Source organism: Corylus avellana, chromosome ca7 (genome assembly GCF_901000735.1).
Source record: "Corylus avellana chromosome ca7, CavTom2PMs-1.0".
NCBI classification, from domain to species: Eukaryota; Viridiplantae; Streptophyta; class Magnoliopsida; order Fagales; family Betulaceae; genus Corylus; species Corylus avellana.
This window is the reverse complement of record NC_081547.1, coordinates 29,777,795-29,797,563: the sequence shown is the minus strand read 5'-3', so window position 1 is coordinate 29,797,563 and position 19,769 is coordinate 29,777,795. Positions and strand designations below refer to the sequence as shown.

At 35.3% G+C, this 19,769-nt stretch overlaps 3 protein-coding genes across 4 annotated transcripts; 2 read left to right on the top strand and 1 right to left on the bottom strand.

Moving 5' to 3' along the window:
* Positions 1-1,841: 1,841 nt before the first annotated feature.
* LOC132187739 (uncharacterized) lies at positions 1,842-2,806 on the top strand. The gene has a single exon (XM_059602159.1). It carries the CDS (start codon positions 1,985-1,987, stop codon positions 2,525-2,527), a length of 543 nt encoding a protein of 180 aa, XP_059458142.1. The 5' UTR covers positions 1,842-1,984; the 3' UTR covers positions 2,528-2,806.
* Positions 2,807-8,700: 5,894 nt separating this feature from the next.
* Positions 8,701-9,980, top strand: LOC132187549 (LOB domain-containing protein 15). Of its 2 annotated transcripts, none has more exons than XM_059601896.1 (3): positions 8,701-8,988; positions 9,158-9,410; positions 9,520-9,980. In XM_059601896.1, exons 1-3 carry the CDS (start codon positions 8,975-8,977, stop codon positions 9,910-9,912), a joined length of 660 nt encoding a protein of 219 aa, XP_059457879.1. In that variant the 5' UTR covers positions 8,701-8,974; the 3' UTR covers positions 9,913-9,980. The 2 variants fall into 2 exon arrangements, with proteins under 2 accessions (XP_059457879.1, XP_059457878.1); XM_059601895.1 differs by having other exon boundaries at positions 9,517-9,980.
* A 4,965-nt stretch (positions 9,981-14,945) lies between these two features.
* On the bottom strand, positions 14,946-16,730 carry LOC132186979 (peroxidase P7-like). Its single transcript, XM_059601111.1, has 4 exons — positions 16,504-16,730; positions 16,216-16,407; positions 15,955-16,120; positions 14,946-15,586 (listed from the first exon to the last, which is right to left on the bottom strand). The coding sequence occupies exons 1-4, from the start codon at positions 16,720-16,722 to the stop codon at positions 15,195-15,197; spliced, it is 969 nt and encodes a 322-aa protein (XP_059457094.1). The 5' UTR covers positions 16,723-16,730; the 3' UTR covers positions 14,946-15,194.
* Positions 16,731-19,769: the final 3,039 nt, after the last annotated feature.

Below are 19,769 nucleotides of genomic sequence, written 5' to 3'. Positions count from 1 at the left end.
TGATAAAAATGAAAACCCAGGGAGGAAAAAATAAAGTTGTAAAACCCTAGGGACTAATTTAGTATTTAACCCTTAATCTAAGGGTGCCGAGAAATTAATGCATGCCGTCCTATAAAGAAGAGAAAAGTTGTTGCATTAAGTTTACGTTGCTGTACAGTACTAGGGCTGCAGGGCAACGTGACTCACGGCCTTTTAGAGCCGTGGCCCGTGGGCCATCACCCTGCAATACCTTAGAATTTAGGATACACTAACTGGAAGGGTGGTTGTCTCTTCTTGTACAGTTTTGTCACAATTGCCTAGTGTCGGGGTCGACCCACAGATGAGACGAGATCGAGATATTGTTTATTAATGTTTTATAGATATCAATTTTGATGACGGCTTAGTAAGGGAATTGGGTGTTAAAGCCACGTGGAATATTATTTAATTAGGATAGTAACATAACATATCATCGTGCTTTGCCGTACGTTGATGTTCACGGTGTCTCACTTTATATACAGACTCAATGTTTTTTTTTTTTTTTGGCATCTCCGCTCACCTATTAATATTCAATAATTACATATTAAATTTTCACACACACACATATATATATATATTCCGGCCGGCCATATCTGACGACGAGATGAGTTTAGTCATATATATAATCATTCAATAGAATTCACCGTTGAAAACAGCCAGCTTGTAAGGAGAGAAGAGAGCTGAAGAATTTATATACACATAATTAAAAAATTTAATAATGACAATTTTTTTTCCTTGAGGAGCTAGTTATCGTAATCGAAAATATTTGGATACTACAACTCTTATTATAATTATCTTATAATTTAAATAATAAAATATGACAAATAAATTTAATTGTTTAGTAACTAATATGACAAATAAAAGCTATCCCTTACAACACTATATTATTAGAATTGTACAATTTGCTGTTTAAAAAAAAAAAAAAAAAAAAAGAATTGTACAATTTGCCACCCTCCCAATTAAAGTGGGTGTCAAAGATTGGTATGTATTAATTGCTAGGGTTTTAATGAGCAAGAACATGTTGGCATAAACAATTACACGGTGGATTATCCTAAAAATTCGCTGCTACGTACCAAATTAATACCCATTAATAATGGCTCCAAATCATTCATAAGAAGCAAAGAGGGTCTCAATTAGAAGATGCAATAAAACGTAATTACTGGGCCAGCATCGTCTACCTTCCCCTACAGCTACAACCCCACCATTAATACGTACAGCTTTTCATGGAGTCATGCACCCGGACAGGTTCTCATTTATTAAACATTGCTCTTCCATCACCAAATTCCCTCCCTGCTACTCAACTGTTTTTCGTCATCGCAGTGATCATCGACCGTCCAAGTAAGTCCACGTCAATCTTCCCATCAATCACCCAGATTCGTCAATAATTATTAATTACACGCATCTACCATATTAATTTTTTTTTAAAGAATATCTATAGCTACCCCATAATTCAGTGGATAATAATAAATTTCATCACAATCAATTAAAAGGAAAATGCTAGATTTTTTCCAGTGTTTTTTTTTTTTTTTGTGTTATCTCAATTATGATGTGATTTTTAAAATTATTGTTAAATTTGAGATTCTTATTATTGACTTTTAATCTATTGATAATTTTAAAAGTCACATCACAATTAAGAGGACATCTGGTAAACACTAAAAGAACACCTAATATTTTCCTAATTAAAATGAGAAAATCCAACTCCATTAATATTAAGTCCCCACCTCTTTAATATATAGTTAATGCGCAAGCTTTATTAATTATTGTATTTTTATGAGGTGCAGTGCAGATTATTGCAGAACAATAAAATAGTCATCCCCAGACAACTGCTACCGAAGACCTATATACGTACGCAAATTAATATTAATTCCCCTGTTCTCAAACAGAGCTCCATTTTTCGGATCTTGAATCTTTCAGATCTGCCAAAAAAACTGAGAAGATCGATCCAAGAAATTAACCCCCACAATCCAAAATGCACAGTGGAAGCCATAACTTTCCCAATGAGGAAGCTGGCAAGATCTTCCCAAGGCTTCTGTCAAAGGAGACCTCTCTGGCCAACTCTTCTTGCAGGGTGCTCTACTACGGAGGCGCTTCCGGTGCGGTTCCCTTCACGTGGGAGTCACAGCCGGGAACACCTAAGCACACCCTTTCTGCGGCGTCTCTTCCTCCCCTCACGCCCCCTCCTTCCTATTATTCTAACTCCATCTCCAACTCCATGAAAAAGAGCTCGAAGCCAAACGTCTTGTACGCCATTTTCCCCAAGCTGTCTCCGAGGAAGGCTCTTGTGTCGCCGTCGTCGTCGCTGTCGTCTGTTTCGTCTTCGTCGTTATCGTCGTGGTCGTCGTCAACATATTCAGTATCGCCAAAATATCATAGATCGCCTACTTCAACGTTGTCGTTTGGTGCAAGGCGTAAAGGTTCGAATCGGTTCCGAGGCTGCTACTCAATGGGGAACATGAAGAGTGCATTCTTGGCGATTGTAGGTCAGCGATCAGGCCAAGGTAAATCTAATTAGCAGTGACTTTTATTTTATATATGATTATGAATTTTTTTTTTTTTTTTTTTGGGTTCTTGTGGGCTACGTACGTTGTTGTGTTCAACGTCATTTCTCATGATCGTGTGAAACGATGATGTCCTTGATACTATTCATGTTAATTTCCAAATTTTCTACGTCGTCTGTGTCGCCGGCCACCATTGTCATTAAATAATAAACGTGAATGGAAGATCTTGTAAAAACGCACAAACAAAGTGCTTGCTTCTTTGTCGTTTATCAAAACCTGATGCAGATCCTTTTCCTTGGTTTTTGATATCTTAGTTTAGTTTCCTTTTTAAAACAAGCGTGTGTGTATATGTATATATTCTTTGATTGGATTTGTAATATATAAATAGTTTTAAAGGTGAATTAATGGAAATAATAATGAGGTTAAACCAACTTTCAATAACTTTCATTTAGGTGCTTAATTAATTACATAGACAATGTTTGTAGGAGATGTTTTGTTAAAATTATTGACTGAAAGGATATACTTAATTAGGATAGATAGGAGATAGAGAGCTCAACTCATGGGTCTCGACAATGCATGCATGTTACCCATTGGAGGAGTTTCACACGAAATATATATATATATTCCTGCTTTAAAGTGGTAGAATATATTTACTATATTGACTATATTGATTATAAGTCAATATATTAAAATAATGGTTCGTCTGGGTATTGAATTGAATTGAAGAGATGGAGCTAGCTTCAATTTGAAATTGGGTTTTAAAATTTGGAAGACACAGAGACATTAATTGAACTATGTACAGTACTGAGAATGGATCGAAGAGAAAAGAAGACTGATTCCCTTTTCATTTAGTGTGAGCATGTGTTAGCATTAATTGTACTATGTCCCAGTACTTGTTCCAGTATGAGAGGTCATTTTAATTGAATCAATTGATCCATGCCTCAATAGATATCAATGGCCGCCATTGTGGATTTTTTTTTTTATTTTTTATTATGTCTACACAAAGAAAGAGAATGAGAGATTTAAACTAGTAACTTCTGCTTCATAAAGCATGATACACAGTCGATTGAGCTACTCCTTAAAGACTGCCATTGCTAATTTCCATTATACACAACATTCAGTGCTTTAAAATCCAAGAGATTTATGAATATTCATTGGATAACATTTTCTTTTTTAAATGCTATTTTAGATATTGTTTTTGGCATGAAATATGGAGATGAAACAATTTCATCATCTAGATTAGATTCCATTTCCATATATTTAGTAGTATATATATTACTAGGTACAATATATTGTCATATCACACAATACAATAAAATAAAGTTTGAACCATAAAATAATTAGGGTCCATTCCCACTTGAAATGGGTTATTTGTTGATTTGAGCCCAGCGTTCATCATTGATCACCGCCTTATCCTATACTTAATAATTCAACATGTTTTGGGCCAAATCTCGAGCCAACATTGATGGTCATGATTGCTTCTGTGCGTGCTTTATGGGCAAACACAGTAAATGTTGGTAGGCCCATCTGTGCCGTATTTCCTCATAAAACGACATCCCGCATTTTCTCACTATAATGGTGGATGGTCTGTAGACTGTAAGCGCCCCCAAATAGCCAAAAAGTTGGAACGAATTCCAATGTCAAATTTTCTATTGCCAAAACGCCAAATCGTTAACGGCTAGAGCAGTAAAAAATTTCGACCTCTCAATTCATCCTCACACTCTGCAGTAAAATAATCGTCTGGATCAACAAAGCTCAACACTGTTTCAATTGAAATAGAATTAGTTGGAATTACAACACTTGTCCAAATTTCATTGGTTCATTTCTAAGAAGAACTTGATCAAAGCCAGACTCTTTATAATTATAAATAATATCTTATGTCATAAGCATTATTACCAAAATTTTATTTCTTCAACATTCCTCTAATCACAATTTGTCATTGTTGTAGCTTTTCTCGTGACATAATGCTAATATAGTGACTAATCACAACGAAGGTTCAAAGTGAGAGATATATAAAGGGTCGAGGGTCATAGTGGAACGTTGGGAATAATGGTGAAATCACGTATAATGCTTTTAAGTTAGTGACAATGGATTTGGTAGGGCGTATGAGCAAAGTTAAAGAAAGAAAATGTAAAAGAAATAACATACATGTGACGTGTTTTGTTTTACCTTTTGTAGGGGCTTTCAATCTATAATTGGTAAATGGACTTGATAAGGCAAATACCAACGGCCATGAGGATCCATATTGAATGTGGTTTATTCTTGCAATTTTGTTTCTTTTTTGATATTGGATCCGTTAGCCCTTCTTTTTTTATCCGCCAGCCCTTTTTTATTATTGTTTGGGGCTTGTATAAGGGAAATGGTTCTAGTGCGTAAACCGCTTCCTTATATATAATGTAAAATATTAATTGCTCTAATAATATCAAACTTGGCCCCTCTCTCCTTTCCCCGGGTTTTGAATATATATAATTAAATATATATATATATAGTGAAATACATGTATATTATTTATAGTTTTGAGCATATATACATCCGCTTGTGGTCTTAGGGAGTCTCACCCCATAGAATTACCAATCGATTGGGTTGCAACTGTGCACGGCCATGCTATCCCATTGAGCATATATACATCCGCTTGCGGTCTTAGGGAGTCTCACCCCATAGAATTACCAATCGATTGGGTTGCAACTGTGCGCGGCCATGCTATCCCATTGGGCCTCATTTTGTTCAAAAGCACCTCCTCTTCCTGGCCTCATCCTTATTGATCCCAATTGACCTAATGGGCCGAGGGCCTTCCATGTGATGCTGCTATCACAAAATGACAAAACCCAACAAAAGAAATTGTGAAACAAAACACGTGGCAGTTAAATAAACAGATTTTTACGTATTTTTCAAGCATAAATTTGATTTCATAGCACTAAGATAACATACTTTATGGTAAGCAGATTACAAACATGTCCTCATCTAGTGAAATGGAAATTTGTAAATCTCTCTTCCTTCTCTGGACACTCAATCTTTTGGGCATGTGTCTTATCAAAGGCATAGACGACTGTGGCAAATTAATTAATTAAATTAATTATATTATGTTATTGCACTCCTTTGGCTAATCATATTTAATTAGACTCTAACTTTTTTTTTTTTTTTTAAGGGAAATCATTCCGGTCTCATTAATAGAAGAAGGATTACGAGTATAAACAGGGCTAACAAAACAAGTACCTGGCAAGTACCTGTTTATCCTATGCATGTTTTTTTATAATAAGGTTTTAGATAATTCATGCATCTAATCTAAAATCTTATTATAAAAAAGTATGCATAGAATAAACAGATATGTATCAGGTACCTGCTTTGCTATCCCTAGACTATAAAGTTCTTACATCGCAAAGCATAAAACTCAAACTTATTTATATTATTTATGCATAGATGGATACACTATGCATTAATATTGTTGGCGGCTTTGTTGTCCGAATTTGGATCCTCAATAATTTGTTGTTTGTTTCGGTATCATAAGGACTCCCTCACTAACAATTCAAGGAAAAAAATTGCTAAAAGTCTCTACGACGGTTGTCCCACCAAAAATCTGTTATTTATAAAATCCAACTAATTAATTCAACCTTTTGAAAAATACTATCAACCCTAGCTAAATCCAGGCCAATCAAATAGAAATATTCTACCAATAAGAGTCCTAACTTGTCCCAACTGCCGTCATATATGCCTCAGCAGCTTACACCTGCAAATGGGAAGGGGGTTGGTAAACTATTGATGGGGCCGGAAGGCTGCAGTAGAAGATAGTTAGAAATAGGCCCCAGGTTCATGCGCAAATAAAGGTTTAATCGGTCTTTGACATGGCTCCCATGAATTTTGACCATTGGAAATTTGAAACGAATGTTTGTTTGGTATTAAAAAAGTTGACACGTCTGTCTTGGATCTAATAAGACTTTTGAAGATAGACCGTGAATGAATGAATTTGGAGGTCCTTTTTTGAGGGTTTAATTGTTTAAGGTTAAGAGAAGGTCAAGCAATTGACTGTAAATATGAACAAATATGGTGGAAGTGGGTGGGTGGTGGTTTTGGATTTGGTGCAATTGGAAGAGAGGGAGTGAAAGAGTGAGAAAAAAGTTAGGTTGGAGATGAGAGAACAACGGGGCGACGTGCTAGCCTTAAAATACGGGTCAAACAAGAACCGATGGTGCCATTTCCTTGCATTCTAAGCAAATTTCACTTGCCCATAATAATAAAAAAAAAAAAAAAAAATCGGATTTCACTTAATTTAATGCCCTCAAAGTAGTCCTCCTTCTCTTCCTTTTCCCTCCTTTTCATCACCCACTTTGATATAACACTCCACAACATCACAGCCAAGAGAAAATTTTTCTGTCTTCTCTATAAAAAATTAGCCCCACATTAAGTACTAGCTAGATTCTTTCCCCCTAACCTCACTACAACTTTCTTTAAAATTTTATTTTTTTAATGAGGTAAAACCCTTTTAAGATAAGTTCACTTTGCATCTGAATATGCCCGTCATCGGTTAAATGATGACTCAAACAACCGATCTCGTGATATTAACTAAACGAATCAACCATTCAAGCTAAACCTCACAGGCTGATCAAGAAGCTACAATATGTATTAGTGGTTACTGACAGATGCGGCTTTAGAAGAAGAGTCCATTGCTTAGAGAAGTTGTCTTCTTGAATCTGTTTGGTGTAAAATATCAAAGCATGCGTGCGCCATGTTAATGTTCCTGTTATTAGAAGTCAATTGATTCATTGAGTTGATGAAAAGAAAAAGGAAAAAGAGGAAAGAAAAGAGAATGAAGAGGAAACAGTTGGAAGAAGTTGACAGCTCTATGCACGGCGCAGAGGTGCGAAATCCAAGTGGTTGGAATAAAAATTACTATTCAAGATTCTGTAACCACGATGATTTCATTACATGATAATGTGGGTGAGATGTCTTAAAATCAGCAGCTGTATCTATCAATTTATCCCTAATAAACACTAAAGATGGTTAACTTATCCTGAAGGGTGTTCAATCTTTTTCTCTTAACATCATGTGAAAGCCTAGTGTAGTTTATAAACTAAGCTCTTTCAAGTGCCAGTAAACTTCAAAGATTTCAGGGTGGTACTTCATTAAAGGATCAATCAGTGTTAAAATTACTGTTCTCTTTTTTGTTTTGTCTTCTCTTACCAAAATAAAAAACATTAACAAATAACTCAATCACAAAAATACTCCTAAAAACACAAAAATAACTAGCTAGTTCTCACCATGCCACATAGAACACGTCTTCAAATAAAAAATAAAAGAAACCTCAACACATTAACAAACATAAAAGACTTGTGTTTCAATACATGTTAAAGGGTCTATTTATTTCGATGTAAAATGTTTTCTGTCGGAAAATATTTTTTGGTGTTTGGCTCATAATAAAAATGTATGAGAACAAAAAGTTCAAACTCAAGAAATGATTTATAATTTTTTTTAAAAAAAAACCATTTTACAGAAATTAAAATAATAATAAAAAAAAAAATTTCAACAAAAAATGTTTTCGGTTTCATCACGGTGTTTTGTCGAACCAAACACCAAAAATATTAAAAAAAAAAAAAAAAGTCGAATCAAACGGAACTAATTAATAGAAAAAAAGAAATCCACGCATGGTAAATTAAGAGTTCCAAGATGTTTTAAATGATGGCTGTGAGAGTCACTGGGTGTGCATTTAGTCATAGCCTTTCACAGAAAGGATTGCGGTTTCTGCACGGCGATATGATGGTGATATCAAACATCATTTTCGTGACTAGATCCCAGATATGGTCTTTTTAATCAAATCAAGGTGGGTCTTGATTTTGACAAGAAACTAACATGCCAAGTAAAGTACAGTTGATCATCTTAATTTTTCTCTTCAACAGTACCCATTAAATTCTAATGGTTTGTTAATTTAAAGTGATTAATTAACAGAAACATGTTCAAATCTCTGATGATTATAAAACACTAGCTAGTATTTATTTAGGTCTCCCCTGAGAAAGAAGCAAGACCCACATGCAGCAACTCAGAGGTTGATTCAAAAAGTCAAAACACATTTAAGGACTCACACGTGAGCATGGCGGTCACACAGCAGCTGGCATTTATACATTTTCTCTCTCTCTCTCTCCATTGATGCTCAATGCATGTCAAAGTGGTCTGTTTCTCTGGAAAACACAGTATAATTTCTGAAATCCTCCTCGTACATCTATCCAGCAGAGGGCTTCATAAACATCGATCGATCACCAAAAAACTAACATATTGTTTTTATTAGCTTCTTAGCTTCTTTCCCATTTCAGCCTCAATTTCTTTAATAAACAACACAAGTGGACCACTTTCCTTGCCTTTTAAGCACACTCTATCCTTCCCTTACTGTCCTTTCTTCTTCCCTTCAAGCCCTCACCCTCATCTCTCTCTCTCTTTCTGAGCAAGTCCACGTCCACACCAGAGAGCATGCCTGAATGTCCAGAGAAAGGTAAGAAATATCTCTCTGATCTTTTTTTGCCATTTTCAGGTAAGAAATATATATCTTCCATCACATCATCAGCACAGTTGTTTAATTCCTTTTTCTTTTTCTCTCTTTTTTTTTTTTTTTTTTTGAATCATAATTTTGATATATATGGTTTTTTATTTTGTTCTACTAGGGAGAGATTTGATGAGATAGGGAAGAGGATAAAGAGAGAGACCGATGCTTCTTCTTCTCATATGGGAAGAAGACACATGTTAGGTCCTCCTGGAACCCTAAACACCATTACTCCATGCGCTGCTTGTAAGCTCTTGAGACGAAGGTGTGCTCAAGAATGCCCCTTTTCTCCATACTTCTCTCCCCATGAACCCCACAAGTTCGCTTCTGTTCATAAAGTCTTTGGTGCTAGCAACGTCTCCAAGATGCTAATGGTGATTATCCTAATCCCCTTTTCTTAATTTGGATGAATTAAAAAAAGAAAAAGAAAAAGAAAAAAGTGTTGATCAAATTTAACAATTTCGTTATGGTATGACTCAGGAGGTGCCGGAGAGTCAAAGAGCCGACGCGGCAAATAGTCTTGTTTATGAGGCGAACGTGAGGCTAAGAGACCCGGTCTACGGCTGCATGGGAGCCATCTCAGCTTTGCAGCAGCAAGTTCAATCTCTACAAGCTGAACTCAATGCAGTGAGGGCTGAGATACTTAAGCATAAATATCGGGAAGCTAATATCATGCCATCTTCTCATCATCATCATGTGGCTTTGCTCGCTGCTTCCGGGGCTGTTTCGGTTGCTGCACCTCCGCCAACTCCGCCTCCACCGCCGCCTCCTCCTCTTCCTCCTGCTTCCTCCTCTTCTTCTATGTACACCCAACAAGCCAGTGCTTCCGACTATAGCACCCTTTCAAATGATAATATTGTTTCCTATTTTGGTTAATTTCCTAGACTACTACATGCAAAGAATCCCATTTTTTCTCCCCTTTATTATGAATCAATTAAGTCGAATAAAATGAGGAAGAGAAATTTATTATTTGATGTTTCTGGTCGTTTACTTACTGTTCTAATATTCATCATGCAATATATTAATTATATTTCATATTGAATCGATCTCCCGGTCGTTTTCCACTTCTCTTTGTTGATTGTTCACATTTTATGAAAAGAATTAAGCATAAGAAAAACCTAGGAAAATGAATTCATTTGAGGGTTTAGACATCGACATTAGTTCATAGGTGGGAATTATGGATTAAAAAGTAGAGAGTAACTGCAGATGCAGGATGATGAGTTCAGTACATATATTGTTTGCATATGTTAGCCCATGCCATTGAGGGAATAATATATGTGTTGTTGTTTTAAGTTGGGGGAGACAGAAGGTATAGTTGTGATCCTCCCAATTAATGTAGGTGTAGGCCAGAAGCTTCTTTGATTCTGGTTTCATATGTGAACATCATATGCAACATATGCCATTTGTTCCACTTTGTTTCAACACTTTCATTTTTCTATTTTGTTGGCTGTGTATATATTAACATCCTTCTGATCTTATTAGAGCACGTTAGGAATAATAATTTTTATTTTGGTTGTTCACACCTTGTTTATTTCTCCTTTCCATTGAACCATATTCTCAAGAATGACTAATCAGTTTGAAATGCGGCAATCTAAATGTTAAAATAATTAATAATTTAATATAATATTAGACTATGAGTTCTGAGTTAAAACATTGACAATACAGTCTACTTCCATTTCCATTAAAATATTTTTGCAAAGGGCGAATATTAAAATATTAAAATTAAAATTGATTAAAATTGACTACTATGTCGGTTTAATTTTTTTTTTGAATAATATAGAAGCTATAGCTAGCTGGAGGTTGCCGAGTAAGATTATTTATGGAATGACTAAACAGCTTGATAGTAGCTAGCGATTATAACAATTATATATTGGTAATTAGTATATGCATGTGTGTGTATATATATAACCTTTTTAAGTACCTTTTTTTTTAATTGGAAATTTATTGAATATTAAGTAAATAATTTAAGCACTTATGGCAATACCCAAGAGCAAAATCTTGTTATCTAAATGTAATTGAACCTACGTTGTAAATCAATATACTCCGTGAAGCAATCCAATTAAATTAATTAAGTTGGTTATTAAAATAATTCAACGATATAATTAATCCAGATATATTTGAGTACTGTTAATGCGTTAAGAAAGAAAAACTTGTTTGTCTAGGAATTGCTCCAGATATTTAAGAATCTTGATCAATACATGAATACCCTTCAAACAATTAATTAGGATTCATGGACGAATTCGATCGTGTTTCTTAGCCAGACGAAAACTTTTACTATAAGTTTGGCACGATTTTTCAGAATATATTTTATATATATAAATAATTGAAGCTAGCTACAGCACTTAATGAAGTAGACGTATGTATTTGTTGGGTGGTGAATGGTCCAGCCAGCTAGATTATTTTCTCAATATTGCTGGGTTTCCTTGGCGTGTGGATTTCAGCCTGAGTGGGATATATAAGCAAGAAAGCTATATAATGAGGAACTTCATTGCTGGCCTTCACTATTTCTAGCTCTTTTATTTATTTGCTTTTTAAAATTTTATTTATTTATCTCTCTCTCTCTCTCTCTCTCTCTCTCTCTCATTCAAGTCTCTCTAGAAACCATATATAAGAGCTAGCTATATCATAGATGTGATGGAATTTGGTCTTGGGTCATGGTTGCTTAAGCTAGTCGCATCTTTCCTTGTCGATCTCTTTACATGTTCCCTCAATTTTCCTTATTTAAAATCATCAACATGTACACAATTTTATCTTCCTTCTCTTTGTTTCCCAAAAGATTATATTTTGGCCCACCTTTATGCAATGGGAACATTAATTGTACATATATATATATATATGTATACTAGGTAGATAGAGTCAATTAAGTAATTAAGGCAATTATTAATTGCTGAGAACATTCACTTTATTAGGTTTTGTTTTATCACAACCACAAGCTTCATTTATTTCCAATCTCGAACTTCTTGTTGCATGTGAGGCTAGCGAGGATTTCCAATGTCTTAACTATTCACCGACCATTATGTTTAAATTACTCAACTCCTTGCAAACATCCAAGTTTACAAACAACAATAACCACCAAAAAGAAGAAGAAGAAATATGTTAATCTTATGTCAATCCATTTGTTAATTAAAAAAATTACTATAGATGGTCCACTAGCTCAATTCGATTAAAAAAATAATAATTTTGCACATGCAGAAAATATATATATATATATATATATCTTAGAATTAGTCAGTTTTGTGTTAATTGAATGATCAATTGATTTATAAGGCACCAAGTGAAAAAAGTTAGTGACAGGGGGGAAGGGGGTCAAGGTAAATTTCTAATGGTCATTGACCTAATTCACTCCATTCCAGCCAGATACATTTTCTTTTTACCTTCTTAAGCTGTCGGCAAACTTGACAATTACTTTCATTTAAAAGAGACGATGAATATGACACATAATTGATAGTAAACGTAGTCTTCTTCATCAAAGCATTAAAATAGGTTTTTTTTTTTTTTAGTCTGAATGTATATATAACAGAGAATGATTTGGTCAAGATTGAATCTTTCAAAATATTTCTTCATTTTCACTATTTTATTAAAAGTTTCTAAAAATAAGTCAATTTTGAGATTCAATCTTAATCGTTGCTTACAATACAGTATACATGCTGTTATTTTAATAACATCATGCACGCCAGATCCAATAGATCGAGAATGCCTCCTGCCCAATGAATATAATATGACTTTGTTTAATTAAGGCTATAATCAAGAGTATTGATTAATTGTTCAAGTTTGGCTTAAAAAGCTATACCTAGGCTAAGCTCGAATCGAGCTTTAAGACCATGTTCGAATTAGATTCGACATGATAAATCAACCAAGTTTAAGCTCGATTCAAGCTTGGCTGATCATTTGATTAAACAAACTAATATAAGTTTCATCCTCAGCTCAAATTCATATGGTTAATCCTAGAAGGAAGGAAAAGAAGGTTTCAGCTTATAATTAATGGTAATTAAACAAATTAATTTTTCTGAGCCTTAAAATTTAGAACTCATACCCAGTTGACCAATGTCTAAGCATCTCTCTCTCTCTCTCTCTCTCTCTCTCTCTCACATATGATCATATGTTTGCACTCGAATCTCGAGGGGAAAGAGAAATTAATATTGGTTGTAATTAATGTCCAGGAATATTTCGTACAAATTAATGTTTAACATTATTCTAAGGAAAATAAATAAAATTAGTTTGGGTAATTACTAATTAAGGCCTTGTATTGTACACTGATCGAATATGAAACAAGCAGGAACACATGCATGAGCATGCATGCGAAGTTGAAGAAGATATATATAAAAGTTGTTCACATCGCGTGGCATTTATGTGGCTTCCTTCACATCTTGCATCTGCTACAATACCATGCATGTCAGCAACAGGATTATAAAACTTCTCTCTACGGCTTTTCATGCAATAATTAATTTTTGTTTTTGTTATTTTTTAGAAGTATTAATTCTAGGTAGACCCCACGTATTTATGAAAGATTCTCAAATTGGTTTTTATTAATATATATCATTACAGAATGATATATATATATATATAAATCATGAAGCAAGCGCAAATGTTGCTGCGAAAGTGTATATAAAGTCAAGCCAATAAAAATATTAACCCTCCAACTATACTATATGGTCTGAAACCATTAATCAATCTTATAATAAAATTCGGTTCCATTTACTGCTTATTTATTTCATTATGATTTCTAGACCGACATGTGTTCAAAAGGGCCGTTTAAAATACTTTGGCAAATCATTTGGGTTCAACTTCTTTGTCATATTGTGCCAACGTTTGGGCTTCGTGTGCAGAAAAGAATGAGTTTTGGACTCGCTGGCTGAGCCCATGGGCTCAGAAGCGGGCTGAGTGTAATCTCGTAATTGAAGCTTGAGAAATCTTTTGATATTAAATGACAATTAATATTGATGCGATCATGTGGTAGCTAGATGTTTTTTAATTTATACAAATATATTTGTATGGACACAAACGTATTGAATCAAAAATATATGAATCTCATCTTGGACTCCATTTCCTTCGTTCCTTCCTCTTCTTCTTAGAGGGCAAACTTCTATGCCTACCATGTTGTTTATTGAATCGCAGCAAGAGTTTTTTTTGAGTTCATTTTCACTAAGCTACCCCATCTTTTCTCTTTTCCCATTTATAGTGAAAAAGATCTATCCCTTTTAGCTTTATATTTTGTTCTTGTTTGTTTGTTTCCTGTAGTTTTCTTTTATATATATATATATATATATATATATGAAGATATTAATATCATTTTTTTTCTTTCTGATTTTGTGAAACCAAAATGAGCAATTATTGTTCACGTAATAATTGCATGGCAGACAGAAGACGGAATATAATAAGAAAAAAATGATAAAAGTTGAAACTGGGCCAGGGATCAGGGATGTAGCCCAAGTGATCCCTACCGGACCCTACGTTCGTCTCGTCATATCTTGTACAGTGTCCCACTTTGCTCTTACGTACCATGTCTTCTGATTAATATTTTTGGCAAATTAATTGAAGCTTCACATTCACGTGGCGAAACTATAACCGACACCAATATATATCTCAAAATTGGGCATAATTGAAAACGGATTATTTTTCATCCTGAACTTTACCGACACAGACCCAATGTAAAGAGTCACGATTAATTAAAGAAAAGTCACAAATTTCATAAAGAGATTGTTTCTACAATTAAAGATCATAATTAATCACATAATTTATGCTTAAAGCAACACTGCTAATTAAACAGTTTATTCGCAATATATATATATATACACGTGTGTGTGTGTTAAATATGCTCTGATACCATCTTAGAATAGTTCTAATACCATGTTAGAATAATGGAGAGATATAGAAGAGCGGAAGAATAATAGAGAGATAGGAAGCGCACAATGGACTATATTATATTAATATTAATTGATTATGAATGACTACAGAGACCTCTATTTATAGAGAGGTTATGAGTAATAAGCAAGTAATTAACATAATAGACTAGGAAAAAGTAATCTAGTAGACCTATAATACATAAAGAAATAAATAACCATAACATAATATTCTTAACAATATATATATATATATATATATATATATATATATATATATATATTTCAAGGATTGATAAATAATAAAAAAAACTCTAATTAGTTTCTCTTCCTACAGTTCTTTCTAATCTCTCCCTTTGATCCAGTGAGTGGGTTGATATCTCCCATCCTGATCAATGCAGCCGCAAAATCAGAATTGAAAGTAGACTGACAATTGCTATAGCCACGCACTATGGAGTCCGTAGAACCACCATTAAACAATTGTTGGTCAGAGTGGAGAAGTCCTCTCCTTTGGAGGAGGTTCTTGTAGTAGGTATTGTCGAAACGTGTGGGGGTTTGAATATCAAGAGGTGCCAGATTGTTGTCCCCTGAGCCGGTTGTCCTTGGACAAGTTGATCGCCTTGATGGAGCAAACAACCTGTCGATGTTGGTCTCATTGTGCACGCGAGCTCTGAAGGTTATGCACCTTGCTTGTCCAATTGTGTGGGCACCTACAATTATCACAAAGCCATGAGATTTGACTTAGCCAAAATCAAATTAATGTCTCTATAATCCCAATGGTTCTCCTTAACATATATATATATATATAACCATACATGTAATTAATGTAGTAAATGGATGTTGGGGGTATAATAGGTATTGCCCTAGCTAGTAATGTAGTACTTCACTTGTCTCGGTGTACTTTTTCTAACATGCATGTAATATTGGAGTGCGTTACATGACGTACTTATATGATCATTACAATATATGTGCAAGTGCAAGTGCATGGTATAAAATGCAGAAAAAAATAAATAAAATTAAAAGAAATGATCAGTCTAAATATGAGAGTAGTTTTAAGATAAGAAGAGAGAGATCAAACCAGATAGAGCAACCATGTCCCTAGTGGAAAGCCCCACTTGACTAAATCTAGAGATGAGTTGGTTCAGGCTGGAAGCTGGAGAAGGAATGCTGTTATTGGCAGCAGCTTGGCTTGCAAACCTAGCGTCTCTTCTTCCAAGTTTTATATACCAATTGGGTCCTCCAAGCTGAAAAATTACAACAAAACCAAAAAAAATGAAGGAAAAAAAAACATGTCAATTAATTATCAAGATATTGCATGCAATATTAATTAAGAACTTACAATGACAACGGAATCTCGAGCAGCAATAGCCACTATATCAGCACACGAGACCACATCCGGACACACATTCTCCACTGCCGACTTGATATGGTCAATCACCTCGTATCCTCTGACAGAGTTCCGATTTGGACCTGCATTCTTCTCACCAATGAAGTTGGATGTGTCATCAAGGAGAATGGAGCCGTCACATCCCTGTCATCATGATTCATGATGCACTCATATATATAAGGTCCCAAAAAAATTAAAGTCCCTCTGGAAATTAACGTTAAAAGAGAAAGAGAAAATTACATTGACAAAGCAGTCATGGAAAAACAAGCGGAGGAGAGAGGCACCCATGCGGGCTTCCTTTGCTATTGCAGATTGCACGATGGATTTCACAGTGGACAAGAGCTTCGGACAAGATTTCGAATAATAATTAGTGGAAAGTTGAGCATTGACGCTCCCAGAAAAGAGCAAAAAGAAAGCCAAAGTGAGTATGGCTACGAAAGAGGAAGAGGAAGCAGCCATTGGTATAAGAGTAGGAGTTGAAGTGTATGTGACCAATGGATGGAATGAAGTAGTATTTATAAAGAGCTTCTCAAGGTGACGAGGCTCCGTCGGTCACCTAACACTGACTTATGTTCATCACTTCATGCATGCATGGCATGGAATTTCTACGTACGTGTGGAATCTCATAATCAAAGGACCTTGGAAATTTGGAATATATGGAACTTTCTCTCTTTTCTTTTTTATCAAGGACCATTTTTATGTGGTCCAAGATATATATATATATATAGTTATTTCTCCGTAATTGTTGGAGATGAGTAATAGAAGAGCCTAGCTGCATCATGCATGTATGAGGGAAATGTTCCATGCTACTTTGGTTTGACTGAGTGCAATGTGATGTGGCATGGCGTCGTCACTGGCCGCTGTTGGAATTGATCAAATTTATGGAAGCATGGGCTTTCAAACAGTTATTTACAATTTTGCCCTCCTAAATCCCGACTAAAACTGCCTGCGGTCTGCAGAAGCATTTATTATAAGCTGATAAATAATTTGAGTGGCATCTTACAAAAAAAAAAATAATAATTTGAGTGGCAGGTCCACAGCAATAAAAGGTTTTGGATGCACATTATTTGTCTTCCTTCGACTTGATGCCGTGAAAAGGGTATACTGTTATTGAATTGATGCCAACTCCCGTGAATATTCTGGGCGATCGAGCTTTACTTCAATTTATTTATAAAAAGTTTTTCACTGATCTGATCAATCACTACGTCATTTACTCGTCACCCACTCGTCACCTACGTTATCTGGTGGCTTCTTTAATTTGTAAAGAGACTTAATAAGACTTGTGCTCTTGAGGTTGTTTGAACTTAATGTAGTACAAGATTAGTTAAAATGTTTGCAATTTGATCTTCACTTGAGAGAAACTGGAGGAACCGGACTATTAGAGGCAACTTTGTTCCGAACAAAATGATAATCAATTTTTATGTGTTTCGAGCATGCATGAAATTCTCATTCGAAGTCAAATAAGTATCCCAAGCCAACATTATGGCAATACAAAATTGGAGTAGATTTTAGTGGAACTGTAGATTGTTTGTGCGAGCTCCAAGAAATTAGATTAGGAACGAGAAAAATACAGTATTCACTTATAGAGCGATGATCTCTGGATTGCTAATCCAATCCACGTCATAATAAGTTATGAGTGGGAGAGAATTGAACGACTCTTTTAAATGAGGGGACCATGAGATATTGTATGTTTTAGATATCTAAAAATTCTAGTAAATATTAGTAGACATGTGTATGAATTGACAGATCTTGTTAACTGCAAAGACAATGTCAGGGCAAGTGATAGAGATATATTGCAATGCAACAACTGTACTTTTGTAAAGTGTTGAATCATACATTGGATCACCTTCAAAACATGAGAGAGATCGAATGGGTGGCTGACATAGCTAGGGGAAGTGATTGGTTTAGCAAGAAGCATATTTGTTCTCTTGATAATATTGTAGATATATCTTTGTTGTGAATTAATTAAGTGATAACATCAGATTAGAGAATCTTTACTGCATAATTTGGTTTGAACAAGTTGATCGAACATGCATGTATGATATAGATCTACAAAAACTAAAATCTGGTTTTTCACTTCACGAAAACATCTGACTTTTAATTGGAAGTACAACTTTAGCTAGCGCACCTGCATTAATTTGTTTGGTAAATTCATTGTGCAGGCTCTACACAATCAAAGATCACAATCACATATTGTAGATCTCATCCTTCTCTGAAAACGGGGCTGAACCGGCTGGAGCGCGTTGTGGATTGGGCCTAATGGGCTGATCTATGAATGGAGCCGGTCAGCCTTAGTCTGGATGGACCGGGTCTAACCCAACAAACTTGGTTGACAGGCTGGCCTGAACCGGTCTGAAGCTTGAGGAATTGAATCTGATGATTGGGATTGATTAGGCCTGGACCCAGTTGACTTGGCCATCGGATCCATTGGAGCACGTGGCATGCGCGTGAGAAAGGCATGCGCGTTGGATGACGCATTGGCTGTGATGAAGGCGCGTGGGCGAGTGAAGGACAGTTGTCGAACATAGGAAAGGCCCGTGGGAGCGCTACTGAGGCTGTTCTCGGCAGTAATGTATTCACTGGCCACCAATTTGTCGAGTGGAGTTACGACCAAGGCAATTGGAAGACTTTGGCAGCACGTGGATGCATGGGCATAAAGTTTGGGCGGAGCGTGGCTGCACGTCTAGACGCGTTGGCGGTAGATTTTCTACATATTAAAACAAGCTTGATTATTAGATTATTTTTTCAACATATTGAACTGCGATGAAGGCGTGGAAGAGACGGGCAACAACCTTAGAGGTATGATGTAGCGTGTGGACTACTGGAATTATGAGACAATCATAAAACACATAAAGGATGCCCGAAAAACGTGAAGAATATTGAAGCCACAAGAAAGTAACTCTCATACCATATTGAATATATATACTGAAGAATAAAATATAGAATAGATAAAGGAGACAGGGAAGAGAAAGAGAGAGAGATTAACTCTTATATATATATATATATATATATATATATATGAGTAGTAAACTAAGGAAATAAAATAAACTCTAGAATGGAAAGGAAATAAACTAGAGAATAAAATATTATTAACACTGCCTAACAATTTATTCGCGGTCCAAGGGAAAAAAAAAAAAAAAAAAAAAACTTAGTTAATCTTCCTATAGTTTTTTCTAATCTCTCCCTTTGATCCAGTGAGTGGCTTGATATCTCCCATCTTGATCAGTGCAGCCACAAAATCAGAATAGAAACTGCTTTGACTATTGCTGTAGATACGCACTATCGAGTCCGTGGAACCACCATTGAACAATTGTTGGTCAGAGTGGAGACGTCCTCTCTTCTGGAGGTAGTAGTTTTTGTCAAAACCTGTGGCGGTTTGAATATCAAGAGGTACCAAATTGTTGTCCCCTGAGTTAGTTGTCCCCTCTCCTCTTTCGGACAATTTGATTGCCTTGTTTTAGCAAACTAATCAACTGTCGATGTTGGTGTCATTGTATATGTGGAAA